Below are 14,447 nucleotides of genomic sequence, written 5' to 3'. Positions count from 1 at the left end.
AAAAGCTGGAGTGGTGTAGCTGGAGGTTTTTACCAGCATGTAAAGGCCTGCCTACCGCTTAGGCTGTGCACATTCTCTGTAAAGATAATGTAACAGAGACTTTAAATTCTAAGTGCTAAAAGGCCATTATCATAGGCTACAGAAGACCCTTTTTACATTACAGTATGACTTGAAGGGACCAGCAACAAATGATAACTTATCTTTACACTAGGTACTTTATACACCCATACTAACAACATCTGTGTTTGTAAAGTATCCTTTGTAATTTAAAGTTATGTACAAGTTAAAAGTGTAATTTCTTTTAATTATGGAAATCCTGTCCAAAGGGACATAAGACATTCTCTGTGTTGAAGAGCTGACATTATTTTTTGACAGATACTGAAGTAAACTGAAGGCTGCAACATCTTTGGTTAATCTGCTTTTAAACAAGCATTTTTAATGGCTTCAGAGGTAAAATTTAAATAATGAATCTTTATTTGAGAAAGGATTATTCAAAATATAAGTTAGGGATAATTCCTTATATTAAATTTTATTACAAGTGCTTCATTTTTAAGCACAAACAGGTATGCTCACCCATCCCACCCCCAAAAGAGGGAAATCAAGCAAAAAACAGAACCCAGTATTCCTTTTGTTTAGACCTGAGCTGACTAAATTCAATCACTTAACCACAAACTGTATGAAAGCCAGCCAAGCAGCTCTCCTACAGAGGACTGCAATGACAGCACAGCTATGTGCAGGTCTGTTTGGCAACAAAGAGCACAGGAATGAAATCTGATGCCCAATATCACAACTTTAAGACACAGTCAGCTATTATTTTCACTGCCAGAACTAAACTTTATTTCCGTGTGTATTACATACTGGTATTTGATGCTAAGTACATTTAAATTACTTTAACAGAGGATTTAAGTGAGGAATATTTATTCTTCACTAAACAGGTTAAGAAGGAATGTAAAAACCTATAAGAAAAAACTGTTTTAAGCTTTGTTTTGATTTTGGCAAACCAAACAGCTAAGTACTCTTCTGTTCTCTCCTCAGACCTTTCAAAGTACCAAAAAAATCATCTTTTCATAACCATGCAGCTGAAGAAAAAAAATAGTCTTATAAAATCAATTTCTTATGCTAAATATGGTTACAAATAAGAGTATTAAACACAAAACTTCCAATTCCTATTTTTACATACAAATACTGTATTATATTATGAAATGGGGATAATTAAAATATATCAATGACTACAAGTCTAGTAATTTAAAGCAAACTTAAACATGCTGTTTGCTTTCATGTGGAAGAATTAGGATATTGTATGCTTCAAGCACTGCAGTAATTTCTGTCAACTCCCTGATGCCCAGAATGTCAAACCGCCAAACACAGACACACATGTATTCAGGTCTGAATAGCACCAGGTGTTTTTCTTTTTTTTCCTCCTTTTAAAGATATTAACATTTAATAAAATGAGCAATGTGACAACTTTCTGAAAGTGACATGCACAAGTAGACAGTTTGCTTCAAGTGTCCAACTAGTAAGCTAAAAGTTTTAGACAATACTGAACAATTACTGATGTATTTCATGGTACACAAGAAAACAGTGCTTCCACAGTATATCCTCAGTTCTCAAGTACAAAAATATCAGTTATGGGTAGTCAATAGTTATCAAAATTTTTATTGGTACAGAATGAAAGCAGCATTTACTTTATTGTTTTTTAAACCATACACCATAAAATTCCCTAGTACACATGTGGAGGAGTGAAATAGGCTCTGTACTATTTACCTGCTACTGATCCTAGGTCCAGATTTAAAATCTTTCCTGGCCAAATACAAACAATATCAGTATAGCAAAGGGAAGGCAGTTCCTCAGTGTGAAAGGTCAGCATTTAGAGTCTTACTAAAGCACTATTTCAGAAACAATACATCACTTAAATGTATAATTACATACACTACAAGTGGAAAACAAGTTTTTATTAACAAGAACTATTGAGACTGGGCATAAACGTCTTAACCACAAACCCCGGAAATATCACGGGTGCTTTAAATGTGGCCCTTTTTGGCGAAAGAATAAGAACAATGAAGTATGGCTTTTCAATCTTCCTTTAAAAGCATGTTTTATAAAATTTTGTAAGCTTAAATTATTTTAGAGGACCCCTAACATTTTTTTGTAACATCATTTACTAATTAAAAGCACTAATTACATCAGTATCTTAAGTCATTGGCTGATAGTTTATCACCAGCAAAACATAGGAGCCACTTGCTTTTGCTGTTGTTTTTTTAAGGGAGGTACTTTTCTAGTGAGAGCCATCCTACAGTACTAAAACATTTCAGAGGTTACTACATAACTTCTCAAATAAAATCCTCAACAGTTTTGTTTTCCAGCAGATACTCAAATCAAGCATATGCAGAGAGCAAATACAATCAAGTGCAGACAGTTCCAAAGTATCTCTCAAACATACTGTTTTACAGTTACCCTCTGCAAAATAAAAGCCCCTCCTCACCCTTATGAGACAGGGCGAGAAGGGGAAACAGGTCTGCCATTCATGTAGGAGTTTGGCTAGCATAAAGTTTTATTAAAGTTGTTAACAAAAATAGTTAAACATTTTTACAATTTAACATCCAGTCTGACAAAAGGCAAATCAATGAAAAAAATACAAAAAAGTAAAAAAGTGCACTACCCAATCCAGTATTTTGCTTTAAAGTCATGTCACTTACAGTATATGAAAAATAAACCCAGAAGTGTAATTACTTTAAAATACACCGCTTCCATATCTCAGTATTTTACACATATATTCTATATTGGAAGAGGAGATCTCTTAAAAACTTTACTCTTAAAATATTGAGGTGCTTATGCCAAGTGGGATAGACTTGGCAAGTTAAGTTGCAGTAGAGAATCCTTTCAAATTTGGCATTTCATTTACATACCTTACTGTGCCAGCAAGGTCCATAGTACCTAAACCTTCTAGTAAGAACAGTAATTTTCTTTAATGCAGATTTGCTAATACAGACAACTACAAGAAACGGTGAGGTCAGCAATTCTATGGGATCTTAAGGAGATACGAGTCCTGATTTAGTCATCAAATGGTACAATGTCACAACAAACTTTAAGGCCATGTTTTATTTGCTGATTAATGGACAAAAGGCAATGGATTTCCCCCCTCCCTCCCAAATATTTTCTTGAAAGTCTGTGCTCATAAAAATCATGAAAAGTTGGAAAGACTTAATTATTGAAACTTTAAATATATTTTACACAATCTTGTTTGTACAAAAATACAAGTTAAATATAAACATAAAGCAATTATGATAATTTTATGTAAATCCATTTTGTGATATTCTGTTATATATAAAAAAGTTTCTCAGCTCTGTCTCATTTGTGAAAAGATCAATACCAGATTGAATCACTACTGGCAAAGGGCCCTAAAAAGCACACTTTAGCATTAAATATGTTTAACAATGTAAGTACCATTTCCTGATTTCATCTTCTCTAAAGACTGGCAAAAGATAGGGCAGTATGTCCATAAACCAACAAATAATTTGGCTACAATGTCATAAAACACAAACACACAAATCTGTACAATAAACCCAGTAGCTATGCAGTACGTACTTGTTACACACACACATACACAGACATGGAATGAAATTTAGTGAGACGCCATTTCTAGTTCACTGTTCTTCAGCCTGGCATTTTGTCTTACTTCATCAAATGAATATGACTTTGTTACCTTTCCATTCTTAAATACTGTATGAAGGAGATCCTGCAAGAAACACCACTGTTTTAGCAAGAGTGATTTGGCAAATGAACAAGCATAGGTTACACAAACTCAATAGCAAGCACCCAAGACAAGCCTGGTAAGGCTAGAGCTTTAGACTGTCAAGATACCAAATATTTACAGCTTCTACTGATGCCTTTCACTAATGGTTAGACAGAAGAAAGTATTTAGGCCACCCTGTGCACAGGCAGAAGCTTTGTGCTGAGTAGTTCCTGAAGTGACTTGTCCACATCTGGCCAAAGCCAAATACACACATGCTAAATATACCCTGCTAGAGCAGCTAGTAAGAAAGGCAGAGGTTTAAATAAAATCTTTACTTCTTCTAAAGCAACTATGGAAAAAAACTTAAAAAAAAAAAATCTTTCTTCACAGTTCCCTTTGCACATATATTTTCTAAAACAGTGTATCAAGAAGTGCTTGCAAAAAACACACTGAAAGAGCAGCAAGTACAGCTTTGTACAGAAAAGTCAACACAAAAGCAACACTTTTGGGCAGTCACTATCCTTGATGACCTATTAGCTGTAGCTTCACAGAAATGTGCCCACAAAACAGTACATTTTCAGGTCATTTCCTAAGGAGCTCCGGAAGCTACACTGCACAAATAATCCTCTCTAATATCCCAGGACAGAAAATTTTTTAATGAATTATTTCACCTATCAAAAATGAAGGAATTATATGTTGCCTAATTTCAGAGCCAAAATCCTGTGGTTTGTTCTGAAGAGATTTCTCAGCATTAAGTCCCTCCATTCTCTCTCTCTCTCTCTCTGAATTCATGTTCATCACAAACCTATATACACGAATATGTGTATATGAAAGTTTTTTTCTTAGATCTTTGCATTCAAAGCACATAATTTACAGTGTATATAACTATTTTGTCTTGAAATTTCTCAGAGATATCTCAGTTTTATGCTTACTGTTGTATAAAACACCATGCCTAGAGGTACCCCTGCTGCCTAGTAGCACAGAAATGTGCTTCTGTATACCAGAAAACTCAAGAAACTTCCAGCTTCTAAAGGCTGAAGTACAATTTGATAACATTCAGTCCTTTCAATTCAGCAAGAGACTCAACACAATTAAATTCATTGCTTGCACACTGAAAATGTAAGAGATACCAAACTGGAAGCCTGAGATTGGCATAAAGTTTGTGCTTATTTTACTTAAACAGCATTTAATTTTGCAATTGTAAAGAATTAACAGGGAAACTGAATTCCTTGTTTAATTTTACACCTTCGAAAACTGATCATCTACTCCATATACAGAGCATTAACACCTGAAGGAACTACTTAAAAAAAAAAATCTCAAGAGGGAATCAGAAACAAATTTTAGTTATGTCTGTCCCTCTCCCACCTCCAACTCAGGTCACTACTCATATTGTGCAACATAGCCCATACTACTTGGCTAGCATATATTCTGCAACGCTAAGACATTAGCTTTGGGAAAAAGCGGCAATGTTCTTTTGTTTCTGAAGACAAACAAAAGAGAAAGATTTCCAATTGTAAAGCCTGAACATTCTAGTGGTATTCTAACAGTCTGTTGTTACTGAATTTGGCACTGGGGGCACTTCTGAGGTAGTAAGATGGGAATTGAACAAAAAGACAATCAAAAATAAATTTCAAATTTGTTATAACCTGCTTTTTCCTCAGTCTAGTTTTGCATGAAGAATAATGTAATACATTTTGGAAATTCATACCTGTCCATATTCTTCAAGATCTCCCTTGCCTTCTTCAAGTGTCACATAGTCTCCAGCAGGTGTCCTATGCAATGACAGTCGTCCTTTCTTTGACCTTTTGTTTGGATCAGCAACCGGGTCCTTGAAGACATTTACCTGAAATGAAAAGAGTATTTTTTTTTATAAGGAATGGGCTCTGTGTGGCTTGTGTACCTAATGCAAATGGTGGCAATGTAATAGAAAATGGTTAACAGGCTTTCCAGTGGGCTTCTATTGAAAACATAACGGTAGAATTTGCATAAAGACATACCCCGAGACCGTTGGTCACCACGTAACTACATTTGAAGGAACAGTTTAAGAGATCTCTGGTTAGTTTCTGCAACAAAGCTCCACCAGATCCAAAGGCAATATTCTCAATACTCCATTTATTCTTCTTCATTCCCTCCACAATCTAATAAGAAAAAGAAAATTATGATGGAGCATACTTTTCGGCCATGCCATTTTTCCATAAAAATATTATACTACTTAAACAAGATGCTTTTACAGACAATTAAACCAACTAACATTCAGTTTCCAGGAGATATACGTAACAATTCTGTCAAAACTTGGCATGCTGTTTTTTTATTTGTGATTTCAGCATGGTGTAATTACAGAAACGTTTTGCTGTAAAACTATTATCATGCCAGCATATGTATTTTCCAAACTAGGGTAGCACAGTAATGCAGTGCCCAGTTAAACAGAGCTCTAAAGAAACTAAAAAGACTTCATGAGAGCATTTTAGAGCCTTCCGATTTCTCAGAATTATGGGAAGATCTCAAAGCATAGCGTGTATCCTGAAAAAAAGCAGTCATCCTGCTCATCAACTCCAAAAAGTTATTACCCACTTTAACCAGCAACTTCAACAGAGCAGTTATCACATTGCCTAGAATTAGATTAGCAATTTTAAAGATGGGAAATGGAAATACATAAAGCTGCTCAAAAAGTTTGCTTTGCCACCTTCTCAAGCAGCTGCAGATCAATGTGAACTGCACTGCTATCAACAGTCAAGTTAAAACTTACTATATCATTTACCCCCAGCCTCATTCTGTCCAGACAAACATGACATCCTCTAGCCTGGAGTAATGGGTGCTAGTTTAGTCATGCTCATAAACAGCCAAGATTTGTTCCCCTGACCTGTTATGCTTATGATAACCTGAAATTACAGTTAGAGCCCCGATAAGAGTGTTTGAACACCTCTCTCCTAACCATTTTACTAACAAAAGTGGGTGAGAAAACTTCAGAATGGGTGAAATAGAAAAATCCCATCCAACCAGAAAAAAAGGAATGTGAGAAGCCGAATGGAAGGACATAATCTGTGGGAAACAGTGACGTTTCAAAAGTCAACATCATCAGAAATCTGGTTGTCTTTTGTGCAGTCTCAGCTTCCTAATCAAAAAGAAATGCCAGAGTAACACTGAACAGCACTGTTTCAGAGGCTACTGATGTCAATCAACTTTTTTTTTTTAAGGTATAGCTAAGCAAAATTAGTTCATTCATAAGGAAATAAAAAGGAAAAGAGACAATTCGAACTTCAGGCAGTGGCAAACAGGTAGCTAGTGTAAACAAAAGAGCATACTAGTATTTTGTCCATTTAGTCACATGCACACCGTCTCTTCAGATACTCTCAGTCTAAATGCCTGCCAGAGGTCAGCCAACAGGAAAGGTGGACTGCAGAGCTGCAACCTTTTGAGGATATTCTCTGAACACCTTCCTGCTATGTTTTTAGCAGAGATTTCCCCAGTAGAGACTTCACCACTGAGTTTCCATCATTTTAATGGTACCAGCTTACTCAGTCTCATCCAAGAAGCCAAGCAAAATCAATCTCAGGCCCTACCACCATGACTTTTATTTAAAGGAAGCCTTCAGAAGCTTTGTATCCTAAACAAATAGTCCCTTGATATGTGACAATCCAGTCTATTTTAGTAGTAGTCTTCAAACTCTTTCAGACAGTGACCATGCATAAAAGGAATCCATATTTTCAGCTGATTAGGTTCTCCTGGAAGCAGTTAAAAGGGATACTCAGGGAGTATAAACAATTGCAATTAATTAAATTATCCCTTAAGCATTTCAGAAGTAACTGAAAGATGACAAAAGAGGGGTAAGAAAACGGATTTTATATACCCTCTCCTTACACATGAGGCCCAATAGTACTGTAAGAAACCAGACTTACCTGGGCCTGCATATGGACTCGGCTTATCTACACTGTCTTCTGAAAAGGGAAATATAGGTAAACTCCACTTGGACTATGATCAAGTTCTGTTCAGATGCTGACCAAGCCTGAAGCCATGTGAACTGTTGGCTAAGCCTGAGGTAGTGTATTCTAGACCTTTCCTTATCCAGTTTTATAGATCAGGTCTGACATTGAACTCACTTGAACATGCCCACAAGGTGTAGCACAAGCCACCTGGTATAAACAACATCCTACCACAGCACATAATGCATAGACTTCATGTTCACTCACACTTGTAGGTTAACAGATGCTAGTACAAGTATACCATAGCCAGGCCATGGCTGCTTAACCTTCTATCCTGGGTGAGCAGAAATGTGAACCCCCTTCCAGCTAGTGTTCCTGCTCTCATTTACTGATGGTTTGTCATCCTGTACCACAGGCACAACTCACTTACCTTGGGTGAAGAACTGGCTTCTACCTTTCTACTCTCTCACAAGGGATTTCCTTACTCAGACTGATCTTTGGCTGGTGAGGGCTCGAAGGGAAATCAAGACTAAGTTGAAAGACAGCTCTGACTCTACCAGTGACAGGCAGCAGAGGCCCAGATAACAGCTTCCTTTGTTATGGGGAAGAGATGGTAAACAACACCAGTAATAGGGAAGAAAAGTAGGAGATCTGAAACAACTGAAGCCTCCTCCAAAGGAAAACAATACAGAAGAATTTCTTGTCTCACACTTTCAAACTTATACAGGGAGAACAGTTCAGGTGTCAAGGTTCTGACCAGCTTCCTCTGACCATTATGAGCATGATTAATGTCAACTGTGACTCCAGATTAGAGGATTTTCTTTGTATAAAATTTAAAGACATCTGGAAATTGAATGTTCAAAGAAAATCCTTTGAAAGTGTAGTATATTGTGGAGTTAGCAGATTGGAATGATTTTAAAAAGTGAAAATGCTAGAAGAAAGTCAGAAAAGTTTCCTTACCTGTTCTACCAGCATCCCCTATTAAAACAAAGAATTTTAAAATCCAGTTTATACTCTTAAGTTGTTTTCTATATTGTTGTTTCAGCTAGTTTGGATAGTTAAGTGACACTGATTGGTCATTACTCATTCTAGATTTTCCTATTGTACCCATTACCTTTCATCTGATCTGTAACAATAAATCATGCCTAGAATCTAAGACTGATAAGGAGTAGTTAGACTATCGACTTGCATAGGCTGAAGGAGAGGGGGAAAAAAAGATGTCCACAACACCACATTCATATCTGTTCATGTAAACTCGAAAAGCATGAGTTATACTTCAGGGTTGGATTGGTTTTGGGGTGGAGTTTTTTCTTTTTTTGTTTGTTTGCTTTAAATGGCAAACTATTACCCAGTCTTCCAGAAGTCAGCATGGTAACCTTGGTTTTGCTGACATAAGAGGATAAAGAGATCCATGAAATTTAAACGACTAAAATTAGGCTGCAAGATCATGGTCTTTTTGCTCCAACATAACTTCCTGCTTTCAAATGAGAACTCTCCTTCCTGCCTGCTCCTCCCAGATTAAAACAAGAGGTTTGTATTGTGCTGGTGAGTACTAGCCCCTTTCTTGGGCCAATTTAATTCACTCAGCCACAAAATTTATCACTTTTGCCTGAGTTATTTTGCTGCTACATGAGTGGGCTAAATTAGTTTACTGACCAGCAGTTCAATGTCCCAAGCTGACACGAGGTACGCAACACGTTACAGAGTCAGGAAAAGATGAGAAGGCAGCAGTGAATTATGTCTGCTCTGTATATCTTGTGGAACTACATCTTCAACTCTATTCTACTACATATTACAGATAGACTTCTCAATCAGTTACAATTTGATGAGGAAAACCTGTAAACAGGCAGATCATCTGAACAAAGAATTGCTCCTTCTATGTCTTAACCTCTCCTATTAGCTGCTGGAATTCTTTTCCTGCTCTATTTAGAACTTAGAGAGCAGTGCATTTTTTTTCCTCTAATGTAAACATTTGAAATACTAGGTTTTAATATTTTGATTACAATTGATGCTATCTGAGCATCCTTGAATTTTGTCCCACATAAAACTCACAAAAAAGCAACCTCTGAGTTCCTTACAAGAAAGAATTAAGTCCCATTTTTTTCTGTCATGACTCATGAAAATCTCAACAACACACTTTGCGTAAGTCATCTGTCCTGTTAAATGGTTGTTGAGAACAAGTAGAAGTTTATTTAAAATAAAACAAAACCAGAGAGAGTCTCTTCTCCTATTACCTAATTGTAAGACTATCTTGCCAGCTATTAACCTCTCAAACTTGTCTTCTATTTAGCACATTAGCACAGTTGGATATTCTCAAAAAGCCACATGGGACAAAAAATAAAGGAAAATAAAATTTGCTTTTAAAGGCTATTGGAGGAGGCACAAAACTATAGTGCATGACTGCACCGCAACTGCCATATCAGGGAACTATCTCAATATTAACTGCTCTCTAAGGATCTGAGTAACAAATTTTGAGTTCTGTTGTTGAGGTTCACATTATGGGCCCACATTAGATACACAGATAGTTTCAGACTAACTAAAAACCAAGCCTGATATCTATCTCACTCCTAATTTTGAGAAGCAGCAAAAGTCAACACTTAAGAATCTAAGGATATGTCAGTCTAGAAAGCTAAGATAAGCATCAATAAAACCAAGTAAAATAAATCTTAAATGTATCCAACTCATTTCTGGTTTTGAACTCTAATACAGCTGAAGATGAATCGATTCAGGACAAACCTGATGAAGTCAAGCCCTCCTCCTTTTACATGCCCCTCATCACCTCTAGTTACTGCAGCCTGTATCTTTGTAACCACATTATATTACCTAGTACCTCCATCAATAGTGGTGAATTTATAACTAGTTTCAAGCATGAAGCATCTACTAAATAACCATTTTTTATCTTGATGAAATTGCACTTTTGACTCCGACTACAGTCTAATCTGTTATACATATCTTCTGGCTTTCAACAATCCTTATTCCACTAGTTGCCCAACTAATGAACTCACCTCCCTTACCCTTGTTTTTAAAAAGTCTCCTTCAAAACTACACCTTCAATATTTGAGTGCAAGCACACATCAGATGGTACACAGCTATGAGCCAAACCAGTTAATTACTACTATTGCTATAGCACAGCAGTCATGCAGTGTGCCTTCGATATCAATGAAAGGACCAAACACTGCCACATTTTGATCTGAATTGATTTGACAAGCAGGATGAAAGCAAACAAAAGGAGAGACTGTGGGAGGAGAAGGGTTACAACAGGGGGATTAGAAAATGCCTTTTAGGTTGGCTTGGTGGGTTGTTTTTTTTTTTTTTTAAATGCATCTTAATTCCCTGTGGAGTTTTAATGAATTTGTTTTACACATTAGGATATCGCTGCCAGTGCCTGGAATGAAGGGCGGGGCGGGGTCAGCAGCCTCTGCTGCAACATCTGACTAGTCATAACAGAGTTCAGATTAAATATCAACATTGCCAATGTCACCCTGACACACGAACAGGATCTCCTACCTCTTGTAATGTGTTGATATCCACACCATCCCCTTGAATAACTCTGAGATACGGTGGCAGCAACTTGTAGCCTTTTGAGTTCTCCGTAATGGGAAACTTCTTCCCTAAGATCTCCAAGACCTATCAAAGAGAAGGGAGACAATTCAAAATAAAAATAACCCACTATTCCAATAAAGAAACACAATTTCCATATTTATGTTCTCTTTCTCTTGAAAAATAAAAATCCATAAATATATCCACATATCCTGCTCTAAATCTATCCACATAGGCACACAAACAAAAGGCATGCCAGCCATTGTGGTGGAAGCCATTAAATTAAAGCAGTCACAGACCATATGGCCTTCATAAACTTGTACCCAAGAGCTAATGAGAACCATGCTTCTCTCCTTTCTCTCTTTGGTTACTGCAAGTTTTTACTTAAATGTGTCGACTCAAGATTCTACTCTTCTTTTGAACTCCCTTAAAACATGGTGGATGAGGCTTTCAGTTTTCTGCAATTTTGTTAGCCACCAATAATTAAAATGAAACACTTCAGTTAGGAGTTTTTCTTCTCAGCTCTGATAAAGATTATTCAAAGTTCCTATCTGTGATATGTCACTCGTCCCAAAGGAAAAAAAAAAAGTGTTAAAACTGTATGGATTAATTTGATAGAGTACCAACATAACTAAAATCTCCCCTGCTTTCTTATTAAAACAGTGCTGACAGCTACTCAAATTCAGAGATATCAACAGCTTTTATTATAGAACTGAAACAATCATTATGCTCTGTAAAGATCTACAAGGCAAGAATAATTTTTCAACTTGGAAGGTGTGTGCTACTGACTTAAATACATGTCTTACAAAAGGGAAAAGAGTGCTAAACTTGTATTTGTAGAATAAAATAGTGAATTACCTTAATACAGGATGCCAAGATACCTAATCCTGGTGGTAAGAAGTCTTAATGGCCTTGCATTTATAAATACTCAAGTTGTTTCCCATTTTATTTGTTATTAAGTGATTAAAGTTTCTCTTCATAGAATCATTCCAGCATCACTAGACCAGCAAAACTGGTAACTGTTGTAAAAGCTTCAAGAATGGTATGCAAGAATGGGTTTGAAGGATTAAACTATTCAGACTGCAAAAGGGTTTCCCTATCTATACTGAAAGGAGGTAAGCATTTACGTTTTTCATAGGTCCAAATTATCCAGCATCAACTACATACTATGCATACCAAGTCAGAGCATTATGTTTCCTATGTTTGTTAGCTGGTCATTACAAAACAAACAACTGCCCTTCCCAATCTTATATACAAATGACTTCAAGAAAGGATTACCTTTAAAACAGTGTCAAGGGGATTCCCAGAATCTGGTCTAATAATAAGCGGTGCCTCTGGACTTCGGGCTTCAATTATATGCCTTAAGTCATCACCCCATATTTTTTCACAAGCGTTGTAAATGTCGTAGCTGTCACTAACCACAGATACAGGCACTGAAGAAAACTGTGTCACTATGTGTTCAAAAGCATCTTTTTCATGATCCTTCCCCCAAGCTGTTATGGTACTGTAAAGTCAATTGAAAAATCCATATTAGAGCGGCATTTATATGTTAAATCACGCATTCTGTATTTCCTATCAGCAACAGTTCAAGGTAACAATAGGCAATATAATTACAAGACAGCATAAACTATGTGCTTATCAGCTCTGTGTTGCATGAATAGTAAATATGCTCTATACTAAACAAACAGCACCCTGGATTTATCTTTGGCAAGTCAGACAAACACTTGACACATACTTCTTTCACATGTAAATATGATTTTTTTTTTTTTTTTTAATGGTTGTGAGAGTTTCTCTTTTAAATCTGAAATTCAGACAGTTAGGGAACTACAGATGCAAGAACAGAACATCTACTCTGGCAACTTCAGACTACAAAATGGGAAGTTGAGAACTAACAACATATGTTAGAAAAATCTTAGAAGAAAACAACATTATTTTCTTTTTTAGTAGTGATATAAAACCATTTGCTCACTCATACAAACATTTTTCTAGAGATACCTCAGAGCATTACCCTTGGTTCAAGGGTACAGGCAAGCACATAAAACAGAGTTGCTAAGAGAGGTAATAAGGTACTGAATGCCAGTTGATCTGCAGTAGCTGCTCTGTATGTGGCTGTCACAGACCAGCTGACATAACTGACTTTAGTAACTTGTGTATGAAAACCTAAAAATGCTCTCATGCAAAGTACAGATCGCAGTAAGAGCTAGTCGGCATTGAATTTTTACCATAAAATGCTAGCAAACAAAATTTGTTTCAAAAAGATTGGAGCAGCCTGAGGAACAACCCCAGTGGCATGCCAGAGACAAGCACCAAACTCACAACACAATGCACACCAAAGACTGCGGAACAGCAGAACAATTCCAGACAAATTTGGGTCTCTTGCAAGAGACCCTTTTTGTGTATTAAATTGGAAAGCGTGACTGCAGTCTGCATTTGGCAATGCAAACTTTAACTAGGACAGTTTAAGCTGTCTTCTCTCATATCACCGCTTCAATATGCCATGCAACAGATGCTTGTTCTCTGACTTCATGCGTTTGCTTTCATCACAAAGAATTTTATAGTTGCTTGGGTCATCATTTTTGGATTTAACTGTAGTATTAAGCTAAGCTAAGAAGATGTTTCAGACAAAATTTGTCATTTCTACTGATCAAGCAGGAATTCTAGAACAGCACTACAGCAATGGTCCAGAAAGTTATATGAAGCAGTGTTCCTTTAAAGATGATCACTACCCTGTGGATGGCTATTCAGCTAAGCATTTCCATCATCTGTCTTGCAACCTTAAGTGAAAATATTCACTATTTAACAGCACTAGATTTTGTACTCAAAACAACCATCCATTCCTTTTTATTTTGCTCATTTCAGTCTGCAGACACGCAAATGAAATCCAAGGATTTGCATTCACTCCTGACCTTGTACAGGATTTGGATAAAAAAAATAAGAGCTCATCTCAAATGTCTGAGGTCAGTTCCTTACTCAGACATTCATTCACAATTCTTAGTGAGAGATCAAGAACTTACCAGTGACTGAATCAGGTATGGTGATGAGAAGCTTTAGAGCAACTGCCTCTTCTGGAGGCAAAACATGATCTGGGAGAGTCCAGAATTGCAACTTACATGGTTTTTCATTTTATGATTTTACGTTTAAAACAAAATTTCAAGTTCTACTAAAGTTCTACTTTAACCTGTAAGCCTTCAAGCCCATTTTAAAAAGAATCATCCAGATTTACTTAGACGCTGATAAGAAGGTTGTAGTTTAAA

At 36.5% G+C, this 14,447-nt stretch overlaps 1 protein-coding gene across 2 annotated transcripts in view; it reads right to left on the bottom strand.

The window, feature by feature from the left end:
• Positions 1 to 380: 380 nt before the first annotated feature.
• Positions 381 to 14,447, bottom strand: part of NAMPT (nicotinamide phosphoribosyltransferase) — a 30,919-nt gene continuing 16,852 nt past the window's right edge. Inside the window, exons 7-12 of one of the 2 annotated variants that reach the window (XM_074903334.1) lie at positions 12,472 to 12,697; positions 11,161 to 11,280; positions 8,614 to 8,631; positions 5,731 to 5,871; positions 5,442 to 5,576; positions 381 to 3,736 (exon numbers count right to left, since the gene is read on the bottom strand). In XM_074903334.1, coding sequence (XP_074759435.1) covers positions 3,623 to 3,736; positions 5,442 to 5,576; positions 5,731 to 5,871; positions 8,614 to 8,631; positions 11,161 to 11,280; positions 12,472 to 12,697 — 754 coding nt within the window. In that variant the 3' untranslated portion in view covers positions 381 to 3,622. The remainder of the gene's footprint in view (positions 3,737 to 5,441; positions 5,577 to 5,730; positions 5,872 to 8,613; positions 8,632 to 11,160; positions 11,281 to 12,471; positions 12,698 to 14,447) is intronic. The other variant, XM_074903335.1, reaches the window with a different exon arrangement.

This window comes from Athene noctua, chromosome 3 (assembly GCF_965140245.1).
Source record: "Athene noctua chromosome 3, bAthNoc1.hap1.1, whole genome shotgun sequence".
NCBI classification, from domain to species: domain Eukaryota; kingdom Metazoa; phylum Chordata; class Aves; order Strigiformes; family Strigidae; genus Athene; species Athene noctua.
This window is presented reverse-complemented; position numbering and strand designations above follow the sequence as displayed.